The following is a 26180-nucleotide window of genomic DNA, read 5'->3' on the forward strand; positions in this document are numbered from 1 at the left end:
AAGTGGACAGAGTATGTAAGTGTGAGCTCACTGCTGTTCACCCACTGACTCTCTCTACAGGGGCCTTCACAGGAAAAAGAACGAGTAGCACATCCTGATGCCGAAGCAGAACAGCTCCTGCTCTGTTTCACGCTCTGTCACCTTTCGCCATCACTCAGACATCCTCTTTAGGTAATCGGCATATAGAGCTGAGACCTGTCTCTGAGAAGTAAGACCTCCAGTACAAAGAAAGCACCCTCTTTGCAGAGGCCTGTCAGACACACCTCCAAGACAAATTGAAGAGAGAAGAGTGCAGGGTGGCCATCTGCAGTGTCTGCTTTTGTCTAAAGTGAGGACGGCCCCATTTTGTTTTTTGCACTCTGGCATAGCATGTATTTTGAACATTAAACTGACACAAGTGTGCCATTGCAAAAGAGAGAAAAATATAAGCATTTCTATACAAGTGACCAATAAAAGCACACTGAAAATGTATATATTTATACAAATAAATACATATACACAAAAAAATCTGTTTCCATCCATTTCATTTGTCACAATAATAATGGTATTTATTCTAGATTTATCGGGATTCTGCAAATAAACTTAAGTTTTTAATATTTTATTGGCTTGATTGATTTTGTTTTTACAGTGCAAAGGATCAGATTTCCATTTATTCTATTTTCAGCATCTTTGTGGCAGTGTTTAAATGTTGCACTTGATTTTTCTCTTGTTTTGAACACACAAAACTGGATAAACTATTCCATTACTGTGCAATGATTATAGCCAGTTGTTTTTTGATAAAAAGAGAGTACCCTACATACATAATGTTATAATAAAATTATCCATAATTTATTAAAAAAACAAAAAGAAGTTTTCATTGTTGTTTTAATACCACAATGTTTTGTCTTCATCTACTTGATATGTTTAATACATGTAATAAATTGTCTTGTGTTTTTATTAAATTTATATGAGTTTAGCCTGGTCCAGTCTAATTCTAACGTGTTTTGTAGCTTTCAGGGGCTTTTAAAACTAATGCAAACTCCTCGAGTCCTTTTAATGACAGCCCCTGTAATGTGTGCTGCCTTTTAAGTGCAGGAGTGACGGGCTTGTAATTTGAGAGTCTGACCGGGGGTATTATTACCTAAACCAGCACAGAGTCTGAACGGTCCAGATGTTGAAACAGACACAAGGAAGGACACGGCTAGGGTTTATGTGATTTCGCCAAAGACCAAGGGCACTGGAAAGTTGCATTCCCAAAGTGCGGACGTTTCTGTGTGATTGAGCTGTTTTCGTGTCGGGATTACTCGGCATTTCACGCTCTGGACATGCGTGGGGCTGGAGCAGGGGGGCTTGTGTGAAGTTTGAAGAGCTGAGCTGAAGGTAGGCTACTATTGACTGTGATAAGGCAGAGGTGGGTATGATGGCTTCCCCTCTGTTTATACTGATAGCCTGCCTGGTCTCATTGCGTCTCGGAGGAGCTTTCTTTTCGGGACCCCTCCACCCGGAGATGTCCAACGGCACTTTTCATCATTATTTCGTGCCGGACGGTTTTTATGAAGATAACGACGATCCCGAGAAATGCCAGATGCTGTTCAAAATGACCGACAATCGCAAATGCACCCTGGACGGGGACCAGGACTCAGTGATCCGGGACGATTTCACCATCATCAAGCGTCACATCGAGGACGCGGCGCGTGTGCTCGAGGGCATCGGGAAGAGCATCTCCTTCGACCTGGATGGAGAAGACAGCTATGGGAAATATCTGAGACGGGAGACGACCCAGATCACCGAGGCGTTTTCCAACTCCGAGAAGTCTCTGCTGGAGCTGGAGGTGAAATTCAAACAGAGTCAGGAAAACGAGCTGAAAGAGGAGCACAAGATCAGCGACGACTTCCTGAACATGATCGTGCACACGCGCGACGTGTTGAAGGAGACACTGGACATCTCGCTGGGACTGAAGGACAAGCACGAGCTGTTGTCACTCATCATCCGGAGTCACGGGACCCGGTTAAGCCGCCTGAAGAACGACTATATGAAGGTGTAGAGGACTGTTTGTCTGCCTTCAGTAAGCAGGCAAATCTCAATCTGTCTCTATGGCAAGGAGTTTTAACATTCATTTCTTAAAATTAACTAGTAGGCTACTGTATGTTACTTGTACTTATTTTTAGTTGGCTAAATTACTAATCCCACCAACTGTTATCTTTTTAGTTTGCATAGAAACCATTCATTATAGGTATATAGGTTATTAAAAAGTCTCATACTGTAACTATCGAAATAGTCCTGCTTTATTGTGCTGTATTTATTCACGGCAAATAGCCTACCTATTTACACTATCTCAGTTGTTAACAAGTAATATTTACAATCTCACAAGTTACAGACACTGGTCTAATAAATAGGTCACAGTTTGTATTTAATTATAAGCATTATGAAACTAGAATATAGGCTATATTTCAGTAGTTACAAGAACAAAAGGAATAGTTAGCCTACTATTAAAATTATAGGTAGCAAAAAAATGGAACACATACTAGTCAGAAGTGAAAAGTTGATGTCCACAGAACCACAGATCCCTGGAGAATTCACTGGAGGAAAAATAGGAAAATATTCAGAATAGTCACTATCGCGATAGTGAGTAGCAGAAAATAATTAATAGATGTACAATTTATTACTAAAAATAAGTACTAGTAACAAAAATATAGGCTACTACTCATTTTTAAGGAATAAATGTTTTTTTTTTTTCTGTAGCTACAAAAATGATGCAGCTATTTTGTGCAGTAAATGAAAGCCAGTATTCACTTAATAGCAGCAATCAAACATGATGGACAGGCATTAAATGCTTAAAACTTGGTAATATTACTGCCATTGAGTCTTTAATGACATTTGCAGCTTATTGTAATATGACTGGAATCTCAGTCTAACCAATATGGAGGTTTTACCTCTAAGAGGAGACATACAAAACACTGAGTTAGATTCATTCTCACTATTTTCTCTGATAATATGGCTGTGTTTGTGGAAACATTTGCTCATTTGCATTGGCATTACTTGAATGTTTCAGAGAAAATTCATGTTGGCTAAACAGAAGGAATATAGTTTTCATTGTACAAATGTTAGCTGTCATAATCATATTTACATTCTTATAAGAGCATGTACATGGAATCGTTTTTTTAAACATTCAGTCTGACAATCCTCCAAAAGACATATGGCATGAACATATTAAAAACATACATTTTATTATTACTGCTTTCAATGACATATTAGGAGGAACACATTTGCTCTTCCTTGTAGGCCTACATGTTATGTTTTGTGTGCCCTAAGAAATCTATATATTTTATAACAAGCTTTTATAATATTAAACTGTGAGTGTTTATATTTATGAAAAAAGCTTAACAGTATTCATTTTATGAAACTGTGCGTGTTGCATCAAGTATTCTTGTAATCCTCTGAGAAGTAATGGGAAAAGAACCATCTGGGATGACATATTCCAGACAAACCAAGATGACTGCTGGCAGGAATATTGGACATAAAGTGTTCTACCATGTGTAGTTCCATTCCTGAGATATATATGTTGTGTATATTCCTTTTTGTAATAAAAATCTTCAAGGTAGTTTGTGTGTGTGTGCTAGGAAATACATCATTTTAAAAAACATAACAGGTCAAATAAGATTTGAAAAAATTGTTCACAGACAATAGAAAATTCAGTTATTCACCTTTATGTTGTTCCAAATCTGTGACTTCTTTCATATTATTTATCAACGGATCTTTCTTTCTGATTCACAAAAATGATTCATTCTCAAATTGGACTGATCTGGTTTTCAAGACTGACTCAATGATCCAGTTAAAGGCTTACTGGAGAGGGAGATTGTCAGTGAATTATGAATTTTGGTTTGTTTTGCAAATCTATATTTGTGTGTACCATATTAATGATATATTTATTGTGCTTTTGAGTTTAATTTAAATCTTTGAAGCTTTCCAAAATTATTCCAACATTTATGTCAACACTATTCAGAGTCCTTAAAACTATGAAGTTGCAATTTGTCAATTAACAATATTATATTGAGATGAATTAGACAATATTCATAAATACAATAATTTTTGTTGCCATAAACTACTTTGTGATAGGCTAAATGAATTTGAATGCACCGTTTAATGCAGAACTGTTAAGGAATTAGCAGTCTCACTTTGCCATATGTTAAAACAGCTGTTGCAGGACAACAACCTTCCAGATACACTGGGAGTCCTCCTCATAAACATGCATTACAAGACAGCCACAGATTGGAAACTGTTGCTGTAGTGGGTGATCTGTTTGTGTGGGTGTGTGTGTGTACATTTGTGAGTGAATGAAAGAAAATGAATTCGGAAATAGCCTACTACCCATACAGAAAATATATATATATTGAAATATATTTTAAAGTGTCAAAAATATATGTGGCATATATTCCAAATACATTGAAATATATTTGCATTGTTGTTCACTTATATTTATCATTTTGAAATATACAGTGAGGAAAATAAGTATTTGAACACCCTGCTATTTTGCAAGTTCTCCCACTTGGAAATCATGGAGGGGTCTGAAATTGTCATCGTAGGTGCATGTCCACTGTGAGAGACATAATCTAAAAAAAAAAAAAATCCAGAAATCACAATGTATGATTTTTTAACTATTTATTTGTATGATACAGCTGCAAATAAGTATTTGAACACCTGTCTATCAGCTAGAATTCTGACCCTCAAAGACCTGTTAGTCTGCCTTTAAAATGTCCACCTCCACTCCATTTATTATCCTAAATTAGATGCACCTGTTTGAGGTCGTTAGCTGCATAAAGACACCTGTCCACCCCATACAATCAGTAAGAATCCAACTACTAACATGGCCAAGACCTAAGAGCTGTCCAAAGACACTAGAGACAAAATTGTACACCTCCACAAGGCTGGAAAGGGCTACGGGGAAATTGCCAAGCAGCTTGGTGAAAAAAGGTCCACTGTTGGAGCAATCATTAGAAAATGGAAGAAGCTAAACATGACTGTCAATCTCCCTCGGACTGGGGCTCCATGCAAGATCTCACCTCGTGGGGTCTCAGTGATCCTAAGAAAGGTGAGAAATCAGCCCAGAACTACACGGGAGGAGCTGGTCAATGACCTGAAAAGAGCTGGGACCACCGTTTCCAAGGTTACTGTTGGTAATACACTAAGACGTCATGGTTTGAAATCATGCATGGCACGGAAGGTTCCCCTGCTTAAACCAGCACATGTCAAGGCCCGTCTTAAGTTTGCCAATGACCATTTGGATGATCCAGAGGAGTCATGGGAGAAAGTCATGTGGTCAGATGAGACTAAAATAGAACTTTTTGGTTAAAATTCCACTAAACGTGTTTGGAGGAAGAAGAATGATGAGTACCATCCCAAGAACACCATCCCTACTGTGAAGCATGGGGGTGGTAGCATCATGCTTTGGGGGTGTTTTTCTGCACATGGGACAGGGCGATTGCACTGTATTAGAGGATGACCGGGGCCATGTATTGCGAGATTTTGGGGAACAACCTCCTTCCCTCAGTTAGAGCATTGAAGATGGGTCTTCCAACATGACAATGACCCGAAGCACACAGCCAGGATAACCAAGGAGTGGCTCTGTAAGAAGCACATCAAGGTTCTGGCGTGGCCTAGCCAGTCTCCAGACCTAAACCCAATAGAGAATCTTTGGAGGGAGCTCAAACTCTGTGTTTCTCAGCGACAGCCCAGAAACCTGACTGATCTAGAGAATATCTGTGTGGAGGAGTGGGCCAAAATCCCTCCTGCAGTGTGTGCAAACCTGGTGAAAAACTACAGGAAACGATTGACCTCTGTAATTGCAAACAAAGGCTACTGTACCAAATATTAACATTGATTTTCTCAGGTGTTCAAATACTTATCTGCAGCTGTATCATACAAATAAATAGTTAAAAAATCATACATTGTGATTTCTGGATTTTTTATTTTTTAGATTATGTCTCTCACAGTGGACATGCACCTACGATGACAATTTCAGACCCCTCCATGATTTCTAAGTGGGAGAACTTGAAAAATAGCAGGGTGTTCAAATACTTCTTTTCCTCACTGTATTCTGAAATATAACAAAAATATATGATTTTAAGTGTGAAATATATTTACATTTATAACATGTAATGTAAAATATATGACAAAATATATGGTCATAAAATGTTTAGCTTGCTAAAGAAGGGTCGAAAATGTATTTTGATCATAGTAATTCCTCTACCTTTTCCCCTATACACAACAGTAGGCTACCATATTTCACTACTGTATTATGACACACAGCTATAATAAATAGGCTACTGTACTTACATTTAAATGACTGCAATGTAAAAAGACATATAGCTGCTTTCCTAGGACTATTAGGCCACGTACCTAACACTAAGTGCAATTATTAGATTTATTGTTGTTTTATTGACATCTTTCCTGAAGTCATTTAAATATTGAAAATATGCACAATATTTATGATGCAAGTATAACAGTGACACTCCAATACTGAAGTGCACTTAAACAATAAATAGAACTCAGTGTCTAACACTTCATACACACATTATTAAATAACTGTATTTAATTCTGTAAAAAAAAAACAGGGGAAAAAACTGCATTCTGTGTGTTATTTCCTACATAAAACTGTCATTTTAGGCCAATAAAGTCAATAAAGGGGCAGCCATGCCTACTGGTTAGGCCTTTGGGCTTGTAACCGAAGGGTTGCCAGTTTGATCCCTGACCAGTAGGAAAAATGTGGGTGGGGGAAGTGGTAGATCACTGCTCTCCCATGCCCACATCCACGGGTGAAGTTGTCTATCTAAAAAAAAAATTGAAAATATGTTGTTTGTTTGTGAAAATGTTTACTTTTTAAATTTCAAAATATATTCCAAATGAAACAATTTACAAAAGTTAAACCATATATGAACATATATGTAAACATATATGAAAATATATTTACATATAGCCTATTTAACTAAAATATATTTATTGGGCCAATTTCAAATATTTGCATATATTTCAAAAATATATTTTGAAAATATATTTCAAATATTTCCTTTGTGTATCGGTACAGAGACCTATCTGTAGACCTTCTAAATTGTTAATTGGTATGTTGTGTACTAACCTTAACTGGCAATCAATCATTAAAGCTATAAAGATGTGCTAATCCAATAATCTTCAAAAAAGAGACCTGGGCTAAAATCCAGTATTCAGGCAGAGCCGCACAGTGTAGTGGATATAAAAACGTTATGCAGTTAGTTTTTTCTCTGAATATCAGTTTGGTTTTCAGAGGCATTGCAGAGGTTGTAAAAGGTGCAAAAGTTCTGATATGATTTTTATTTGTTAAATTTTTTTTTACATAAAAAAGTTGATTCAACATTATTGTGTAATAAAAAACGAAATCAGTGCTGGTCTTCAATTCAAGTAACCTTACTTTAGGCTACTGTAGCCTAGCCTAATGCAGTTTAATATATTTATGTTTACAAATGTGTGGGTAGGCCTACTATTCCTTTAAATATGAATAATAGCCAAATCCACATGCCAGCTCCAATAAAATGCAGTTACAAAAACAAGCATTGAAAAGAACAGTTGTCGACCAAAGCCGCATGTAATTTTGGCCAAGAGTCAGATCCAGTGCAGCGCACACACACATTATGATGATCCAGTGAGTGTGTGTGTGCAGCAGCAGCAGCAGCAGCGCTATAGTGCATGTGAACCTTCACCTACTTCCAGCACATTGAGTTCTCACGCTTCTCAGCACTATATAAGGCTGAAATAACCGCGGCTACATTACCCACGTCTTCACGGTAAGTGATACTGCTTGTATTTTTCTCTCATTTCTCATCAAGTTTAAATAACGAAAATGAAATATGGTAGCTGAATTCTATGTAATAAACGGAAGTTCGCGTGTATTATGTTTGACTAATGAAAGAAAGAGCGATATCGTTGTTGTGTTTATCAGGTTTATCGCTTCAAATGGCCCGTGTAATATTTCATGACCTGTAGGGTAGACCTACTGTCAGTTGCTTCACTGTTTATTTACTAAAGAGCGCTAGAAAGAGTGCTAAAATACCCGGAAATAACAAAGGCAGATACATATTTAGCTATCAAGTCTAAATAAAGACAATACATTTTGAAGTTGGTTTGATTTCTGTTCCATGGCAACTATAATGTGTGTGTGTGTGTGTATACGTGCTGTCGTAACGCTGGAGGCAATGTGTTTGTTTGCAGGGGGAATGGAGTGGTGATCTTTCACCTACTTCCGTGTTCCCTGAGACATGTAGGTCACATGAGCTAAGGTGCTTGCACATTACATAACCAATAAAGTTCAAAGGTCTGTTTACGATACACTGAACATATTGTTTATTATATTTATTTTATCATGGACCCACAAATGTGATTATTGCATTGCTGCCTGATAGACAAGGTAGGTCTATGTATTTTCATGAAAACCAATTCGTAGGCTAATGTGTGAGGAAAATGGTAAGCGTTATAAAGATAACATGGTATCTGTAATGCCAAAAATACTTACTTTGTATTAAAATTATACATTTGAATTATAATGTAATGTAATAATGTCTTATACATTATTAGAATAATGTAATGTTAGGTGTATAAATCTCACAAAAAACCACAGCTGTCAACAGAATAAAATAATTTGGGATTAATGGATTAACAACATTCATAATTTGGCATTCTAAATTTACATAAAACAATTTATTGTTTTTAATATTGTTTGGGTTATGAAATGAAGCACAAAGGTATAAGCCTTGAGTGTTTCTTTGAAGTGATCCACATGAAAGAGTCAAATTCTTACTAGTGCAAGTAAAGGTGAAGTGCAGAGTTCAGTTAGTCATAGTTTGATTAGTGTGGCAGTGCTAAAGTCATCAAGTCACCTTAGCTTGCTTTAATCTTGGTTTATTTGATGTAAGACTGTATTTATATTGTATTTAGTGTTGTCAAAGATAAGCGCTCTGACAGTCATTCAGATAAATCAGATCTGGATGATGTAATTGCAGTAATCATTCATCAAGAGCTGGCTCAGCTTTTGGACGGACCAACAGCACAATAAACTGCCAGTCGCCTGCCTTCTGTTTACATTTATTTTTCTATTTAAGTACTGTTCATATGTTTTTGGCCAGTAAAATGTTTACCTTAAAGAAATTAATACTTTTATTTTACAAGGATGCATTAAAGCAACACCATGTAAATTTTGCTCTCGGGGTCCCCCTACAGTTGGGAAACAGTATTGTCTTCTACTACTGTCGTAAAATCTGTCATGGTTACACCAGGGGATACACATGCATTTGTTGACATGTCCATACCCCCGAACTCTGCAGAAGGAGTTCTCACGTCTTGGGCAGACTGCCTGTGTTGCGTGTGAAATGTCTTCATCCCAGGAACAGTGGCATATATTTCAGCATGTTATCTGAATATAATTTCATGGGTTTTATTTTTTTCAAACGCCAAAAGATCTCGTAGCTCACGTTTACAAGCCAGCGTCATTATAGTGGCCTATTGGTTCCGTAACATAGCCAGGCAGACAACAAATTCGAAAAACTAAAGATAGTATGCAAGCAAAATACTTACTAGTCCAACAACAGCATGACGGCCAAGTCAGCATCGGTTGGGCACCCCTCCTTTAGCTCACACCAGCGAGCGAACGCTGGACCAATATTGATCCTCATCCGGCCTTTGATTTTGTCACTCTTCCTTTTTCTCTTCCTAGTCTCCTCCGACAAAACCTTTGCCTTCTTCGGTTTCGTTGCTGCTTCGGCCATGACAACAACATACACACACTATACCAGCCAGCAAACAAATGCTAGTTGGGCTCTCACGTCCGAAATTGAGGAAATGGGGGGTGGTGGGGCAAGTGAGGTATGCCGTAAAGCAGTCGAATTTTGTAGTTCTTTTTGTGCTCGGGTTACTACCTGAACCCAGAAGTTCCGTAGTGCCAGTAAAAGCGATGCAGAACCCGTCAGGCTATGGCAGACGTGTCATTCAACCTATTGTAAGTCGATGTACCATCACAAGGGTCTTGGAAATATATTATGAAGGTTGAAAAACTCCATGGTGTTGCTTTAAAATGATCAAAAGTGACAGTAAATACCTTTATAATGTTACAACAAAATACATTTTTACATAATTGCTGTTGTTTTACTTTCTATTAATGAAAAAAAAACTGAAAAAAGTTGAAGTAATATGTCACAAAAATACTGTATATTTGATCAAATAAATGTAGCCTTGATGAACTTCAGAGACTGCTTTCAAAATATGATTCTTAAGACACACCTTTGACACACCTGTGTATCAGTCATATTTATTGTTTACAACAGTACATTCTGCTGTGGTAAATCATTATTGGGTACAAGAGGATGTGAAGGGGTGTGGATGTTATATGAACATAATAACCTCATACTTTCTGTGTCCTCAGACTAGCAGCAGCAACTCACGGATCAGGATGTTGTCCTCTCTTACTCGCTGGGTGTCCAGAGGTGCTTTCCAGGCTCTTAAAGGGACACGCAGTCGTCCTCAACTGATCAAGACGCCTCATACTGGGAATCAGACACTGGCAGCGGCTCCTCTGCCCTTCACTGGGGGGAGTCTCGGAGTGAGGCAGGCCCGGGCACTGGACCAGGAGAGACTACTGCAGATCGATTGGGATGATGGGAGTTGTAGTTTGTATCCGTTCACCTGGCTGAGGGATAACTGCCAGTGTCCTCTCTGCACGCTGCAGTCAGCGCAAGCACGCAGGCTGCTGATGTCAGATCTGGACGTGCACACCGGAATGGACCAAGTGCAGCTGATGGACAATAAGGTTGGTCTTGGTGAGCAAAGCTTAAAGGGATAGTTCCTTATAATCCTTAAACCTGTTTTCATGAAACTCATTATAGGTGTCCATAACTTGGCCTGATCAGCACAGTAGTGAGTTTGATCCTGACTGGCTGAAGAAACGGTGTTTTTCCTCTGAGGCAAGACAGGCTCTGCAAGAGGAGCTCTTCCTTAATGGTGAGTTCATCATTATCTATTTGTCTTTGTTGCCTTAATCTTTGTATTAGCCATCTCTATTCACCTACAGTATATACATCTCTAATCTTTCTATGGTTTATAATGTATGGCCATTACATTTTTTTCATATACCATATTGAAGTTTATTTATATAAAATAATAAACTTATAAAATAATAACTGTATACTTTTCTGATTAACAATACTAGCATTGAATTAATTCATTTATATTAATGAATTACTATAAAGTTGAAATGCACTCATGTAGGCTAATATTTGTGCATTATTTGAATTAATCTGTTGCACGTGTGGTTTGGACCGCAGTTACTTTTGTAGTGTGCAGGCATGTCTCCCCAGAATCACCCCTGAGTGGAAAGACTTTTTCCACTTCCTGCCACATGGAATAGAGATTTAAGGCCATTTGAGAAGAGTGAGCTGTTGTGCTTATACACCGCTCTTGAGGGATGCCGTGGTTGAAGCAGCCTGAGCAATGTGTTTGCCAGAACAAGCATCCTGCACATATTTGTGTGTCTTGAGATTTTAAGATTAGATTTTCTAAATGAATGCATGTCATTGGGGCTTTGAAACAGATACTGCTCACCACACATGTTCTTTAGCTTTACAGATCTTACTGTTGTTTTCAACCTTGTGATTTTCTCTCTAAAGTTTAGGAAATGATGCTGCTGTTTAGTTTAAAGGCACAAAAGGCATCCCCTCGTGCCCCCTAAAACAGTGAAAGACAACCAATAAATTTCCACGGTTTAAAGCATAGACTACACATCGCAAGTGTCTGCTTCCAGCTGAGGTGTAAAACACACAAGGTTTGCATGTGTTTAACAAAGCTCCTTAACTGGCACATAATATGACGGTTCTGCCACTTGTTTTAAGACCTCCCATATAAACTTGCTTCAATCTGCCTGAACGAGGTCTGTAAAGCACACACCTTGCAATAATATGTCTGTCTTGGGCAGTAATCTGGCATTAGCCATTTCCTGACTGGTTAGCACCAGTTGTAGACAACTAATGTGTCCTCCATGGAGTTTCTTGAGCATGAAATCAGCACATTAGAATGATTTCTGAAGTATCATGTGACACTGAAGACTGATGATGCTGAAAATTGAGCTTTGCCATCACAGGAAAATTACATTTTAAAATCTTCAAATGGAAAACAGCTATTTTAAATGATAATAATGTATATATTTGGTAACACTTTACTTGAAGGGGTGTGCATAAGGCTGATACGACACCTTCATAATCATGACATGACACATGGTTTTATGCATGTTTTATGCAAGTTGTTAATGACAACTGTCATTAAGTGTCATTTGCTCAATAATGTCATTTTTAATGCAAAGATGACATTGTTTGAGATGTCTTTGTTATGACAACTTGACATAAACTAATACATCATAACCTGTCAGTGTCTTTGTCATGACAACTTGACATTACCAAGACAACATAACCTGTCATAAATATGTCATAAACATGACATAGCAGATTAATCATCAAACTTAAGAAACTACTTAGCTTTATGGGTTAACATTACATTATATTACTGACCACTTTTTTTTTGTTCCAGTGGTACAAGTTGAATGTGTCATTAAAGTGTCATTAAGTGTTAATACTTTGTCAAATAATTTTATAACAGTGTCATGAATATTTTTCTTGACCTCAACTACAGTGATACAAATTTAATTTGTCATTAAAATGTCATTAAGTATAATACTGTCAAATAATTTTATAACTAATACTGGAATACTGGGAAAAAAAGTGATCAGAAATATATTCATGACACAGTTATAATGGCCTCATGACAGCCAATGTCAAAACCAACCACATGACAGTTTAATTTAACGTTAACCCATAAAGCTAAGTAGTTTCTTAAGTTTGATAATTAATCTGCTATGTCATGTTTATGACACATTTATGACATGTTATGATGTATTGGTTTATGTCAAGTTGTCATAACAAAGACATCTCAAACAATGTCATATTTGCATAAAAAATGTCATAATTGAGCGAATGACAGTTGTCATAAACATGCATAAAACCTCCTTCATATTCATGACATGTCATGTCAGTCTTATGCACACCCCTTCAAGTAAAGTGTTACCATATATTTTTATACACACATTGATTGTGTGTTTGGGGTCAGATTTTTTTGATGGTTTTTGAAAGAAGTCTCTTATGCTTAACAAGGTTGTATATACAGTATATAAGAGGTTGGAGAGAATAGGTAATTAGGCTCATTAATTATGTCATTATGATAAAGCCTTTTGATTATTGTTTCTAGCTTTTATACATATTTACATTTTTTTCTTGAAAGTATACAGCTCACAGTAGGATTTTTATGCCCCAGTGAACTGAATTACTGAGTTTTCTAGTGTTGATGTTTAGTGTCCCAATTACAAGAGGGCACAAGTGTGCTTTACTGCAGTTACAACATGTCCTGGTTCAGATGACATCATGTATCCCATGACATCATGATCCTTCAGAGCACCAAGACCACATTGTTCTCATCTAAATTCAAAATAGCCAAACAGTCAAATTGCTGCATTAGATGAAAGACAGTTCACCCTTCCCACACATAAAAAGACCACACTGACACAGACCAAAGATGACTTAAATAACAGTTGAAGTAGTTTAAAACCTTATTTTTCCAAATGGTTTATGGAAAACTAATCGCTTGACTCAAATGGGGTGTCTTACTTAATTTATTTGAGAAGCGCATAGGAACTGAAGCGCATAGGATGCTGCGCATATGTAATTTGAGCTATTCAAATCATTTAAATCCATTTTCCAAACCCCGAAAATGATTGCTGTAAGTGGTTTGTACTCTGGTTGAGAGCTTCTGTCTGTCCTGTTCTTAGTGAACTCTGCTCTGTGCTGAGCTCTCAGTGGGGACTCTGTTGACAGAGTTTGACTGGACATAACGGTCTGCCAGCAGCAGCCACAGCTTCACATTACCATAGCTGGAAAACTCACAGAGGCAATGCTGATGGAAACTGTTCAGACACACATAAGCTGACACCTTTCTTTTCCTGCTTGCCTTTGTGTGCATAAATGTGTTTCCGTCTGTTTTAGAGACTGAAAGGGTCATTGAAAAATAATGTCAATTTTTATTAAAGTGTCTCAGAGGCACCAGCTGGACAGAATGATAACATGATATTAATCTCGGCTGGCTCTGAAGTCGACATCAGCCCTGCCAGGAAACCATAGTATGTCAGTGAGACAGAGATTATTGAGCATTACACGCTTATAAGAGCTGAACATTACTGACCTGGACCGACTGAACCACTTCACCCTGGGCCCAGTGCCCAGCTCTCTCGCGCACGCTCTCTCGCGCACACTCTCTCTCTCTCTCTCTATCAAACTCATTCCAGGGCCTTAATATTAGAGGGAGATTGTGGGTATTTTCTCAGTCTTGTGTGTCAGATAATTTTGGTTTTGTTTGCATTAGCTTGATTGCATATTCATATGATTGCATACTTCTGTCAGTGTATACCATGACGTTTTTAGCAATAAGGTATCCTCTCTCTGCATTTTGTCATTTTAAAATGACACATTTTATTATAACTATGGGTTAGTATTAACAGCATAGTATTTTAGTTAGTCAGCTGGGTGGCCAAGCTTCTTAAGCTGAACTCAAAAAAAACCAGTTGAGGACATTTTTCAGACTAGAATGTGAATTCAATAGTAAACAAATGGCTGATGCCTCTATGAAAAAGGAAATTTGTAACAGCAAGGTAGAACAATAGCTGCCAGATTGAGAAGGGCAGCATTTATCTGATCAAAAATACAGTCAAACTGTAATATTGTAAAATGTTAATATATTTTAATTTATTCCAGTAATGGCAACTATTACTCCAGTCTTCAGTGTCACACGATCCTTCAGAAATCATTCTAATATGCTGCTTTGGTGCTCAAGAAACATTCCTTTTATTATCAATGTTGAAAACAGTTTTGGTGCTTAATGTTTTTGTGGAAACATTTTTCAATTGATCAATTTTACTATATGTATGATAAGTTGATGAATAGAAAGTTCAAATTAACAGTATTGATTTGAACTTGAAATCTCATGTAACATTGTAAATGTCTTTAATGTCACTGATCAATTTAATGCATTTTTGCTGAACAAAAGTATTTTTTTCTTCTTTTTTTTTAAACTCGTACTGACCCCAAACTTTTGAATGTGACTTCTTTAATTGGGAAGAATTACTTAATTGGTGGGAAGTACTTTTCTTTTAGTTGTTGGTCCTAAACTATATTGTCTCTAAAGTCTCTACTGTGACAATGTATCCAGTGGAACAGTTTTCTAAATTGAGAGAATCTGAGAAGGAGGTGCTGGGCTGAAAAATGCTTCCACTGCATAAAGGTCCAAGCAGTGAATTACAGGCATAATGTGCTTGCAATGCTCACACATGCACACTTCTCTAGAGGTCGTCTGTGGAAGTAGACATAAGAACCAGAGTTTTCCAGCGGTATTCCTTCACAGTCAAACATGCAGGCCCTCACACAGTGTTCTGACCAATGTGTTCTGGCCTCAACCCTGACACACACACACACACACTCACAATCCTTCATTATGTGAAGAAAGGCATTAGTGATGGTTATACAGTAAGTATGTTTTTTATCATGTGTTTATTTGCATTGTAAATCAGGGTGCTAGGAGAACGAGTAACAGAGATCGGAAAGATAGAGAGAAACATGTTTAGCTTGGAAAAGATTTTAGCTACTTTTTGAGTAATGCTGACATCATTCCCACATACTAATGTAGACTTTAGTCATTGTTGACTGCTTTGTAATTTGCCACTGGACCTTCCAATGCAGAATTTCCCAAATGGAGGTTCGTGGTGGAACTGTAGGAGGTTTGTGAGTTGATGAAAAGCAAATAATTAATCAAATCATAAAAATACGAAAATAAAAAATAATTTTATGTTTATATTAATTTACCTGCATGTCATGTGACTATTAACCGCCATTGATCATGCAATTGTGTTTTTACATGATTGAAATTTATCTTACCCGTTTTAAACATTTTAGTTAATGGGCTTGGCTGACAAAAAACGTTTGGGAATCCTTGTTATGGTGTAATGATTGTAGTTCAGGACCTCGGTTTTCCAGGAGTGGAAAACATTCAGCTAGTTCAGTCTAAGAGGCTGGTTTCCATGAAAGAACGTTGAATTAAATGAAAGTAAATTAAAGGGTCATTCTAGACGCTTAGTTGTGTAATTGCTTTGTGATGTTGTATCTGTGTTTCAGAGCGTGAGTATTGGGATTCTGGTCTGCAGATCCCCACAGCCGACTTCCAGGAGGTTCTACACGATGACAAGGCTGCTCTGGCCTGGCTGGAGGCTCTGCGGCGCATTGGCATCGTCTACCTGAGGGGGGCTCCAGCGGAGAAGGGCCAGGTGGCCAGGCTGAGCCAGAGAATCGGCTATCTACGCCTCACCTTTTACGGGTATGGTCTGTAGCTTTGACTGTTCTCTAAGGAAAGCAGTGCAATGTCTATATTTAGATTGATTTAACAATTGGATTATTGAGCAAAGACACAAACAGAAGTTGCAAATACAGTCATTTTAATAGTGCAGACTTTTTAGAGAAATATTATAGTGTTAGGAGTCATTCTTATACTGCTGACATTAGTACTACTCACCTCATGATCAAGAACAGTTTGAAAATCTTCTTGGTGGTTCTTTGACTGCCTATTTGTATAGTGCAAATGTATGTAATCTGTCACTGGAAACTATATGAAAAATAATTATGCGCATTCCAAACAGTGGTCGCAGGCAGTAGAGTTAGTTTCTCAAAAATACCATTTCAGAAATTGTTTTTGAACATCTGTGACTCTGTTTACACCAAAAACTGCGCAAAACTGCCAATTATGCCAGAACTGTCATTCCCACTCCAAGATCTACAAAGACAAATAACCTGCTGCAAAGGGCACAAACCCATCAGTCATGAAAAACGGAATATGGTGTGATGAGTAATGTGGTCTGATCTTTCACCTTAATGCTTTACATCTGGACAGGTTTATAATTGAAGGAAATGAAAAAGTCCCTCAACCCGCAATGTCTGTTGAAAACATGGTAGGGGGTCTGTAGTGGTACGGGCCCCCGTCTCATTAGGTCTGAGGATTCTTTCCAACGGCCAAGAAATACAAGGCCATTTAAAGGGCCTGGGCTGCGTCCCAAATCCCATACTCTCTTGAGTAGGTACTTATTTTGAATAAGTAATGATTTCACGACAGCTAAAAAAAAGTATGTTCTATATAGTTTGATTGTGTGTAGTATGAATGTAATCTGGACGTGTTACATTCGCCGGGTTCGCCATTCTGTCATTCACAAATCCTCTCCCGTAGCCTCATGGGATAGTAAAGTGTCCATCAAATGCACACTTCAGAATCTCGGCAAAAGTAGCAGGTCATCCTGGTACTTTTTGCCTACTCTTTTACTGTATAAGTATTGTGAATTCGGACATACTACTTTTGTCACATACTGTTTTTCGCCTACTATATAATAAGGAAGTATGCGATTTTGGATGCAGCCCTGGTGTTTTGGGGGTTGGTCGTTTTTTGGAAATGAAATAATTATTAAAATATAATTACAATGTAAAATAATAATTTTCTATTTTAATATAATATATATTAAAATGTAATTTAATCCTGTGATTGCAAAGCTGTCACATCATTCTAGTATGCTGATTTGGTGCTCAAGAAATATTTATTATCAATGTTGAAAACGTTTGTGCTGAACCATGATGCATTCCATTCATAATTCTTGATGAACAGAAAGTTCAAAAGAACATAATTTATTTGAAAAAGTATCTTTTCTAATATGAAATGTCTTTACTGTCACTTTTGATTCATTTAATGCATCCTTGTTGAATAAAAATATTAATTTATAAAAAAAAAAAAAAATCGTACTGACTCTAGGCTATACATACACGTATACAGTATAAGCTAGCTTTCTTGAACACCAAAACTTTTACAGCATTTTAAGAAAGACTAAAAGCTATTTTAAAGGCAAGGCTAAAAACTATTTTTCAGTTAGACACCATTAAATAAATGGTTGATATGACTTAAACTAGACTAGAGATAAAGGTAAAATATGTCTGTTTCTGCCACACACATCTTGGCTTTTGACCTGGGAATGAAGTAGTGTGTCAAATGGTAATGCAACCATAGAGCCGGTCCATAAGGCTGTTCCGTAAAAGATTACCATGGATATCACGGAATGAGTCATCTGTCTACCATCATTTGAAAGCTTTTGGCCAACGATCAGAACAATATTCCGTTTTCAGAAAACCGCCTCTGAGAGCATCTAAATGAGAGATGATGTGAAAGAGCCTTGCTTTACAGTCAGTTAAACTTGTTCCATTTGTTCTAGATTTACTGGAAGATTATTAGTGAGCCCAAAATCAAACCATTTTAAACCAATACAATTCTGATTTATGTTTCTTGCCAGACAACAAAGCCTTTCATTAGAACATACAGAGAAAAAAACATTTTCAGGGAAGGATGAGTGTATGGAAATCACTGCCTGGGACAGACAGATAGAGGATCTGGAGAGAAGAGAGAACAGAAACAGGCACAACGTGAGCTTCTGGCTGTAAGCACAAAGTCCTGCATGTGAGCTCCCTCTCAGCTGACACCTGTTAAGTGACAGGCTAAGTGATTTAACACCATGCTAGTCCCAGGAGCTCAGTCAAACTGGCCAAAAATTAGCTTCACCTGACCCAGACTGGAACAAAAAGCATTGCATCTGCCAAATCAAGACTTCATTGGCTAGGGATCTTCTGGTTGAAAGAGGAGACCGTGGTGTGTCTCTCATGGAGGATTCTGGTCTAATACAGGCTTAACTATCTTATTGAGACCACTAATCTGCCTCATTTCAGTTTAAAAAAGCCACACATACTGTACCCCTCTTCCATGATTCCTGTTCCTTTCTGTTGTTTTCAGTTCGATAACAGGAGGAAATTGTCTTTTACGTAGGTCCTATATTTCTCTATAGGTTTGTGCTAACATGCCTGCCTTTTTTGGGCACAGAGTCAAACAGTCAAATTTCAAATAGTACTGTCTCATTAGGAACTGAATCATTATGTTAGTTCAGCTAGCTCTGGATAAGCAAACTAGATACAATAACTTCTGTAACATCATTTCATAATCTAAATTTGCTTTTTTATTATTTAAGTTCTACAGCTACTTTAACAAACTGCAGTAAAGTACTGTTTTCCAGTAAAAAGAGGAGAAGCAAAATTGTGTAAGACTTGTGTTATGTCTCATATGGCGCATTATTTATTTATTTATTTTTATTTGTTTATTTAATCAGGTACAACACACATTAATAATACATGACAATATGTAAAATGTGACAGAGTTAGCCAAATGTAGCCAAAAACGATATACTATGCACTTACAGTATACTGCACTTCTAAGGTTGTTTTGTCATCCAGCTTCACAGTCTGATAACCCCTCCCTTTCTGCTACATAATTAAAGCTGAAACAGTTGAGTCAGTGAAGTGTCCAACATTCCACACTTCATTTTTTTAATTAAATAAGTGCATCATCCGGGTATAGAATATAAAAAGTTACTTTTTCATACCTCATTGAACTTTTTTAAAGCATAAATCTAACAATTTAGGCTTAAAACAAGAAAAAAACAACTTGTCATTGGGGAAAATAGGAAAAATAATGATGATATAATATTTACATTTACATTTACATTTAGTCATTTAGCAGACGCTTTTATCCAAAGCGACTTACAAATTAGGACTAAATAAAGCGAGTCATCATGAAGAGGCAAAAACAACAACAACGCAAGAGGTGCTCAGAATACAAAGTTCAGGCATTATTCAGAGTAGCATAAGTCTGATAAGTGATGTTTCAAAGGAATTTTTTTTTTTTTTTTTTTATTTATTTATTTTTTTTTTTTATGAGGTTAAGTGCTCACGGAAGAGATGGGTTTTCAGCTGTTTTTTGAATGTTGCCAGTGATTCTGCATTCCGGATGAGGCCGGGGAGAGCGTTCCACCAGCATGGAGCTGTGAATGAGAATGTTCTGGAAAGTGATTTTGTGGCTCTCTGTGATGGAACCACGAGACGTCGCTCGTTGATCGATCGTAGGCGTCTGGTAGGGATGTAGACTCGTAGGAGTGAGTGAAAGTAGTAGGGAGCTGAGCCTGTGATAGATCTGTAGGCAAGCGTCAATGCCTTGAACTTGATGCGAGCAGCGAGAGGTAGCCAGTGCAGAGAGATGAACAGAGGAGTGACGTGGGCCCTCTTGGGCTCGTTGAAGACAAGACGAGCTGCAGCATTTTGGATCATCTGTAGAGGTTTTGTTGCACATGCTGGAAGTCCGGCCAAAAGAGCATTACAGTAGTCAAGCCTAGAAATGACCAGGGCCTGGACCAGAAGTTGTGTTGCATGCTCAGTTAGGAAAGGCCTGATCTTCCTGATGTTGTGCAGTGCAAACCTGCATGATCGAGCTGTCTTTGAAATGTGATCTGTGAAGGACAGCTGGTCATCAAGCGTTACTCCGAGATTTCTGACCGACCTTGATGGGGTGATCAAGGATAAATCTAATATATATAAATATTAGATTTATTTTATGAAAACAAGTTTTATTATCTTACACAGTTTTGCTTCTGTAAGTAAATGTATGTTTTTATTAAAAAACAGATACTGATTCAATACAATTATTTTACCTTTTTTTTTTTTTTTTGCAGTGAGCAGGTTCATCAAGAATTCACCACCAAAAAAATCACTACGTTCTCACAGTGTTGCCATAACAAAAGTGTCTGCTTTGTTCATTGCAGTGATTCCTTAGTCTTTAAATTTACTCTCAAGATGGTACTAAATCAAGAAAGCATTTTACAGCTGTGGTTTCCTACAATAAATACATGGAGAGATGCAGTAAAACTTTACAAAGCCATGGTCACCTGTTCTGATCCACGGTCCCCCCCTGTGCTTTCACAGACACACGTGGCAAGTGCAGGACAAGCCCAAGGCTAACAATGTTGCGTACACTTCTGGAGAGCTGAGCCTGCACACAGATTACCCTGCTCTGCACCATCCACCTGGGGTGAGTGTGTACACACGCACGCACGCACGCACGCGTTCTAAATGGCATCTAAAGTTGGACCGCTCACATAATCCTTGCCAGGTGTTGGGGTGGTGTTGGTGGTGGGATGGACCCCTACTTATAAGCTATTGCTTCTTGGGAGTCCATTTTTCACAATAGAACACAATTGTGGGTAATGTGTTGCAGTCCTTGGCTGCTGAAAAAGTAATATATTTTGTAACTTGTCACTATTGTAATATGCTACCCCCAACAACTGCTTTTGATGTAGCAACAAATGCAATGTGTGAAATTGTGGAAATAAACAAAAAAATAAATAAAAATAAATAAAAACACGCACGCACGCACACACACACACACAAAATGTAAAAGAGTAACTTCATTAAAACATACTCACTAGCGGATTGTGTTGTTGATGATGATGATGTTTCATGCACAACTCTGGGCTCCTTTTTTAAGATGTCTTGGAACCAGTAATAACCTGCTTTGTTGTTTTGTTCAGAAAACCATTTAATTCCAATAGCTTTTGCATATTTAAAAGCTTTTTTTTTTTGCACATCTTTGCAAAAGAAGCTTTATCATATTTGCTATAGTTCCTTCTCAGACGACTATGACACAATTGTTTTTCTGCCAGTGGCATGACTACATCCACTCACAACACCTTTCACTCTTTTCTCAAGGGTGTATTTTGGAACACACCATGCCCTGGCCAAACAAAAAGAAATAGTTTCCTGGCCTGCCTCCAATCTTACCATGTACTCATTGTTCGTCCCTTTCATTCTTTCTTCACTCCACTGATACCTCTCCTGTTTAGCTGACATGGTTTTTCCCCATTTTTTTCCTTTCTGCCTATAGCTTTGTTACATTTTCTGTACTTTCTGTACACTTTTCACATTAAGCAATTTATTATCTTTTATTTTATAGGATGTCCCACTTTAGCTGAATGCCCATTTTATCTAACACAGTGGTTCCCAAACCTGTCCTGGAGTACCCCCAACACTGCATGTTTTCTTTGTCTCCCTAATCAAACACACCTGATTCAACTCATCAGCTCATTAACAGCTCATTATCACATGGGTTAATGAGCTGATGAGTTGAATCAGGTGTGTTTGATTAGGGAGACAAAGAAAACGTGCAGTGTTGGGGGTACTCCAGGACAGGTTTGGGAACCACTGATCTAACACATTAAAGGTATAGCGGAGGATTTTCTTTTTCCGGGTGGATCATCAAGACTATTGGTCCTCCTAAGTGTCAATCATTCTGGTGATATGTTTACGTAAGGCCGTCGTACGTGCTCGTGCACACGATTCACACGATGGCGTGCGCTCAAAACACAGGTTGGGCTTCCCACTGATGCCTCAGTCGTGAAGTTTCTACTCGACAGGTAAAGTTTGGCATGCTATTTGGAGAAATCCATTTAAAATCACTGCTAGTAAAAGTTAATGTAAGCTATGATTAGCTCGTGCATGCTCTCTCGTGAACACGTTTAATAGGCGTTCCCTCTCTGGAGCAGGTAGAGTGTTGCGCATGTGCATTTTTTCAAAAAGTGGAGAGGGCGGTTCTTTTCTAAAATTCGGGAAAATCCTCCGCTATACCTTTAAGGTAATTGGGATAGTAACAAAACTTGATTTAAAAAAAATTATAAAATAGAACGAAGAAACTTGCACATCATTGCATAAAATGTAATTATCATATGAAAAAATGTAATAAAAATGTATATAGTATATTTAAATACTGTTTGCATTAGAAACATGTGCTTTCTCAGACATTCCAGCACTTGAGTAGGAACCACACCTGCATGCTTTATGGCTTATATTTGACCAATCAAATGTAGATTTTTAAATGAAGTACTGTTATGACATTTCAAGACCACCCACCATTATCACACTTTTTTTTAAAGAACTACACCAAAGAGCTTATTTGTCCCAATTTAGCTGATGTCCCACTTTGGCTGGCTTCACCCTACATGAGTGTGTGTGTTTATTTATTTATATATATATATATATATATTTATATATTTATATGTGTGTGTATGTGTAGGTCCAGTTCCTGCATTGCGTCTGTCAGGCTGAACAGGGTGGAGAGAGTGAAGTGGTTGATGGGTTTCACATGGCGGAGCAGCTCCGGAGAGAAGATCCTGAAGCGTTTAACATCCTCTCCTCTGTCAGGGTCGATTTCACAGACAGCGGATCTGACTACTGCGACTTCAGCGTGCAGTCCAAAAACCACATTATAGAGTAAGACAGACTGTGACCCATACACACTCACTCATCCCTCATCCACTCACATAATCATGCATAGCTAATGCAATGGATTAGCTTTGTCACTTGTAATCATCATCATCATTGACTATAACGTCAATAATGTACTAAACGGCACCATCTCATGGCCAGTTGTGCAACTGAGACTCGCAAGTGCGAAATATTTACAAATGAACGTTTAAAGGGATAGTCCATTACAAAAATCATCCTAATGTTGATCCACACCTGTATGAGTTGCTTTCTACAGTGTAACACAGAGTTGTACAGGTTGCTTTTATAAACGACAACAAGACACTGTAAAGTTCTCATAAATCCTGATAGTTTTTAATACAAAAATGTCTGTAACGTGCAGTGTGGACTCTGATGGTCGGCTTGTGAGGATCAACTATAACAACGCCACACGAGACTCTGTGCTGGATCTGCCTCTGCATCAGGTTCAGCTTTTCTACTCGTCTCTAAAGGCCTTTGTGGAGCTGCTCAGCAGGCCTGAGAATGTGTTCACATACAGAATGGAACCAGGTCAGTACGTCCGTTTAGATTGTTTTAACTCACATTTGTACTCTAGTTGACAGTAGACAAAGATTAAGGTTTTCTCTACATTATAAGGCTTTTGTATTTGGGACTAGACTCAGTCTGTGCTTGGCAAACTTTTCCATTTAAAATCCAAGGTTTTCAAAAACATTTACTAGAATTATTCCAAATTCGAATCCTTAAAGCTTCCCCATTGCCGCTATACTTGTTACTAAACCATATATGACAACATTAGAATTGAAACTTTTTTTGCACATCTATTCAGATTAAGGGACTTTATCCATTAAGGGACTGATGCTGGTTGTTCATTTGATCTCTGCGCAGGTGACTTGGTGACCTTTGATAACTGGCGTCTGCTGCATGGCCGAAAGAGCTACCTGTCGCGAGGTCAGAACTCAAGACATCTAGAAGGAGCATATCTGGACTGGGATGAGGTCATGTCCCGTCTCAGGATCCTCCGGAAGAGCGTCCGTGGAGACAGCTAGACATCTGTTCATCCTCCACACTACAGTCATAAGTGTTGCTTCATCAGTAACGGTAATCAAAAACAACTCAAGAAAGCCTTAAAAAGGTTTGGATCCCAGGCATATTTTCTGTTGGGCATTTAAGTTTTGCCAAGTAGATATTTGGGCTTCTGTAGTTATTCTATTATTGTGGCCTTTTACTGAGGGGCTCTTTGAGTCTCCAGCCCTTTCTTGCACTTACAGTACTTGGAAAGCGCAGTAATTATTTATTTTTTTGGCTTGACTTGAAATTTTGTTAAGAACTAAAAATTTCGCTTCTGTGTGGACAACTGCCTGAAGTATCGCACTAGATTAAACCGATAGTGTGTTTATTGGTTTATTGGTCTAATCCACCAATGTTTTTGTCATTCATATGGTCCATGCTATAAAAAGTGACAACTCTAAGTTCGAGATGGCACACTTTGTGTCAACAGAGCTAAAAAAAAGAAAGTTTTATCCAACCTCTGATGTCTTACATTTTGCCTTATTGCTCTAACGGTCAGTACTTTTCCCTTTTCTCCACATAAATATTGTTCTATGATACCATCATGATTTATGGTACTGTTTAAATGCAGTCATTTTAATATACATCGATTTTTACCAATATTGTTTATATTCTTCCTGTTTTGCACTTAATTTTATTGTAGATTAACGAACCATTTCATTTTTATTTTCTTGTATTGTATTGTAAATAGTAGATTGGACAATGATGGGCCATTGACCTTTGCAGAGACATTTTTTTTTTTCATTTGGCACAAAAATATTTATAAGCTGATGTCTAAAACAAAGTATCTCTGTTTTGATATATGGAGATTGGATAGTTCATTAAATTATGATCAGTACTTGTGTATACTGATTGCCATGTGCAGTAGAAATGAAGCTATTTGATACTTGAAAAGCCTCAAATATGACGTTTTTAAAGAAAACTGGCCAATTTGTATAAATGCAGCAACAATGCAAATATAGCTCATGCAGCTATTAGTTTATAAAAATGTTGGAGCTGAAGTGTTACTTGTAATGTTTTGGAAACTCTGACAGATTTATTTTTTTTCTTTTCCAAAGTGACAATAAAACGCATTTATAATATACCCAGACATATTTCTGTCTTTCATGTACTTATACAAACACTCGAATACTATGGCTATAAATCTTGTGATTATACCAGAGGTCAGTTTTTGAATGTTGCTAATGAAGAGGTTTTTGATGACTCAATGGAGGCATCCGGTCAGCGGGGAAGGTTTCTGCGCGTTACGTCTTTCCTCGTGGCAAAGTAATTTGATTAAATGAAATACATTTTTTTCATATGCATTACCTCGTTATTTCATCTGACTCCATAAATGAAAAGGTTTTATTGATATCTGTGCATCACTAAATGTGAGCGAATGTTTGCGAAATCTTTTTAACTCTATACTGAAAATAATGTCAGAGTCAGTTAGAATAAAATCAAATGTTTACAATTTATTATGTCAGGTAAATGTATCATGCCAATTACATAATCAGTTCAAAGATAATAAATACAAAACATCAAATGCTCTGGAATAAAGAGAAAAGATGCGAACCTGACACATTAGAAAGTACATGATGCTGAGCCTCGGCCACACTCCGCATCACAGGCTGATCTCAGTTACAGAATTGCCCTGAGCCTCTTGTTGCATTTCATTATATAGACAGAAACTTCTTTCGCATGGAAACACTTGCTAGCAATGGGAATTCACATTGAGTTTACACCTTTGGGAGCAGGATACCATTTGCCTGGAAGACGCATCCTCCTCTGAGTGCGAGATATCTCGAAACTCTTAAATACCTTATTACC

At 37.6% G+C, this 26180-nt stretch overlaps 2 protein-coding genes across 4 annotated transcripts; both read left to right on the forward strand.

Annotated features, from left to right (window-relative positions):
* Nucleotides 1-1064: 1064 nt before the first annotated feature.
* fibinb (fin bud initiation factor b) lies at nt 1065-3623 on the forward strand. Its single transcript, XM_084405345.1, has one exon. It carries the CDS (start codon nt 1397-1399, stop codon nt 2021-2023), a length of 627 nt encoding a protein of 208 aa, XP_084261471.1. The 5' UTR covers nt 1065-1396; the 3' UTR covers nt 2024-3623.
* Nucleotides 3624-7627: 4004 nt separating this feature from the next.
* Nucleotides 7628-25455, forward strand: bbox1 (butyrobetaine (gamma), 2-oxoglutarate dioxygenase (gamma-butyrobetaine hydroxylase) 1). Of its 3 annotated transcripts, none has more exons than XM_084406006.1 (9): nt 7636-7793; nt 8218-8285; nt 10421-10804; nt 10881-10995; nt 16257-16455; nt 20970-21075; nt 23113-23309; nt 23686-23852; nt 24189-25455. In XM_084406006.1, exons 3-9 carry the CDS (start codon nt 10448-10450, stop codon nt 24347-24349), a joined length of 1302 nt encoding a protein of 433 aa, XP_084262132.1. In that variant the 5' UTR covers nt 7636-7793; nt 8218-8285; nt 10421-10447; the 3' UTR covers nt 24350-25455. The 3 variants fall into 3 exon arrangements, with proteins under 3 accessions (XP_084262133.1, XP_084262132.1, XP_084262134.1); XM_084406008.1 differs by having other exon boundaries at nt 8218-8266; XM_084406007.1 differs by lacking the exon at nt 8218-8285 and having other exon boundaries at nt 7628-7793.
* Nucleotides 25456-26180: the final 725 nt, after the last annotated feature.

The sequence above is a fragment of the Rutilus rutilus genome, assembly GCF_951802725.1.
Source record: "Rutilus rutilus genome assembly, chromosome: 3".
In the NCBI taxonomy this organism is placed as follows: domain Eukaryota; kingdom Metazoa; phylum Chordata; class Actinopteri; order Cypriniformes; family Leuciscidae; genus Rutilus; species Rutilus rutilus.

Coding starts and splice junctions, on each gene's coding strand:
- fibinb (XM_084405345.1), top strand. CDS start 1,397: ATGATGGCTTCCCCTCTGTTTATACTGATAGCCTGCCTGGTCTCATTG.
- bbox1 (XM_084406007.1), top strand. CDS start 10,448: ATGTTGTCCTCTCTTACTCGCTGGGTGTCCAGAGGTGCTTTCCAGGCT. Junction 10,805..10,880: donor TGCAGCTGATGGACAATAAG/GTTGGTCTTGGT, acceptor AACTCATTATAG/GTGTCCATAACTTGGCCTGA. Junction 16,456..20,969: donor CTACGCCTCACCTTTTACGG/GTATGGTCTGTA, acceptor GTGCTTTCACAG/ACACACGTGGCAAGTGCAGG.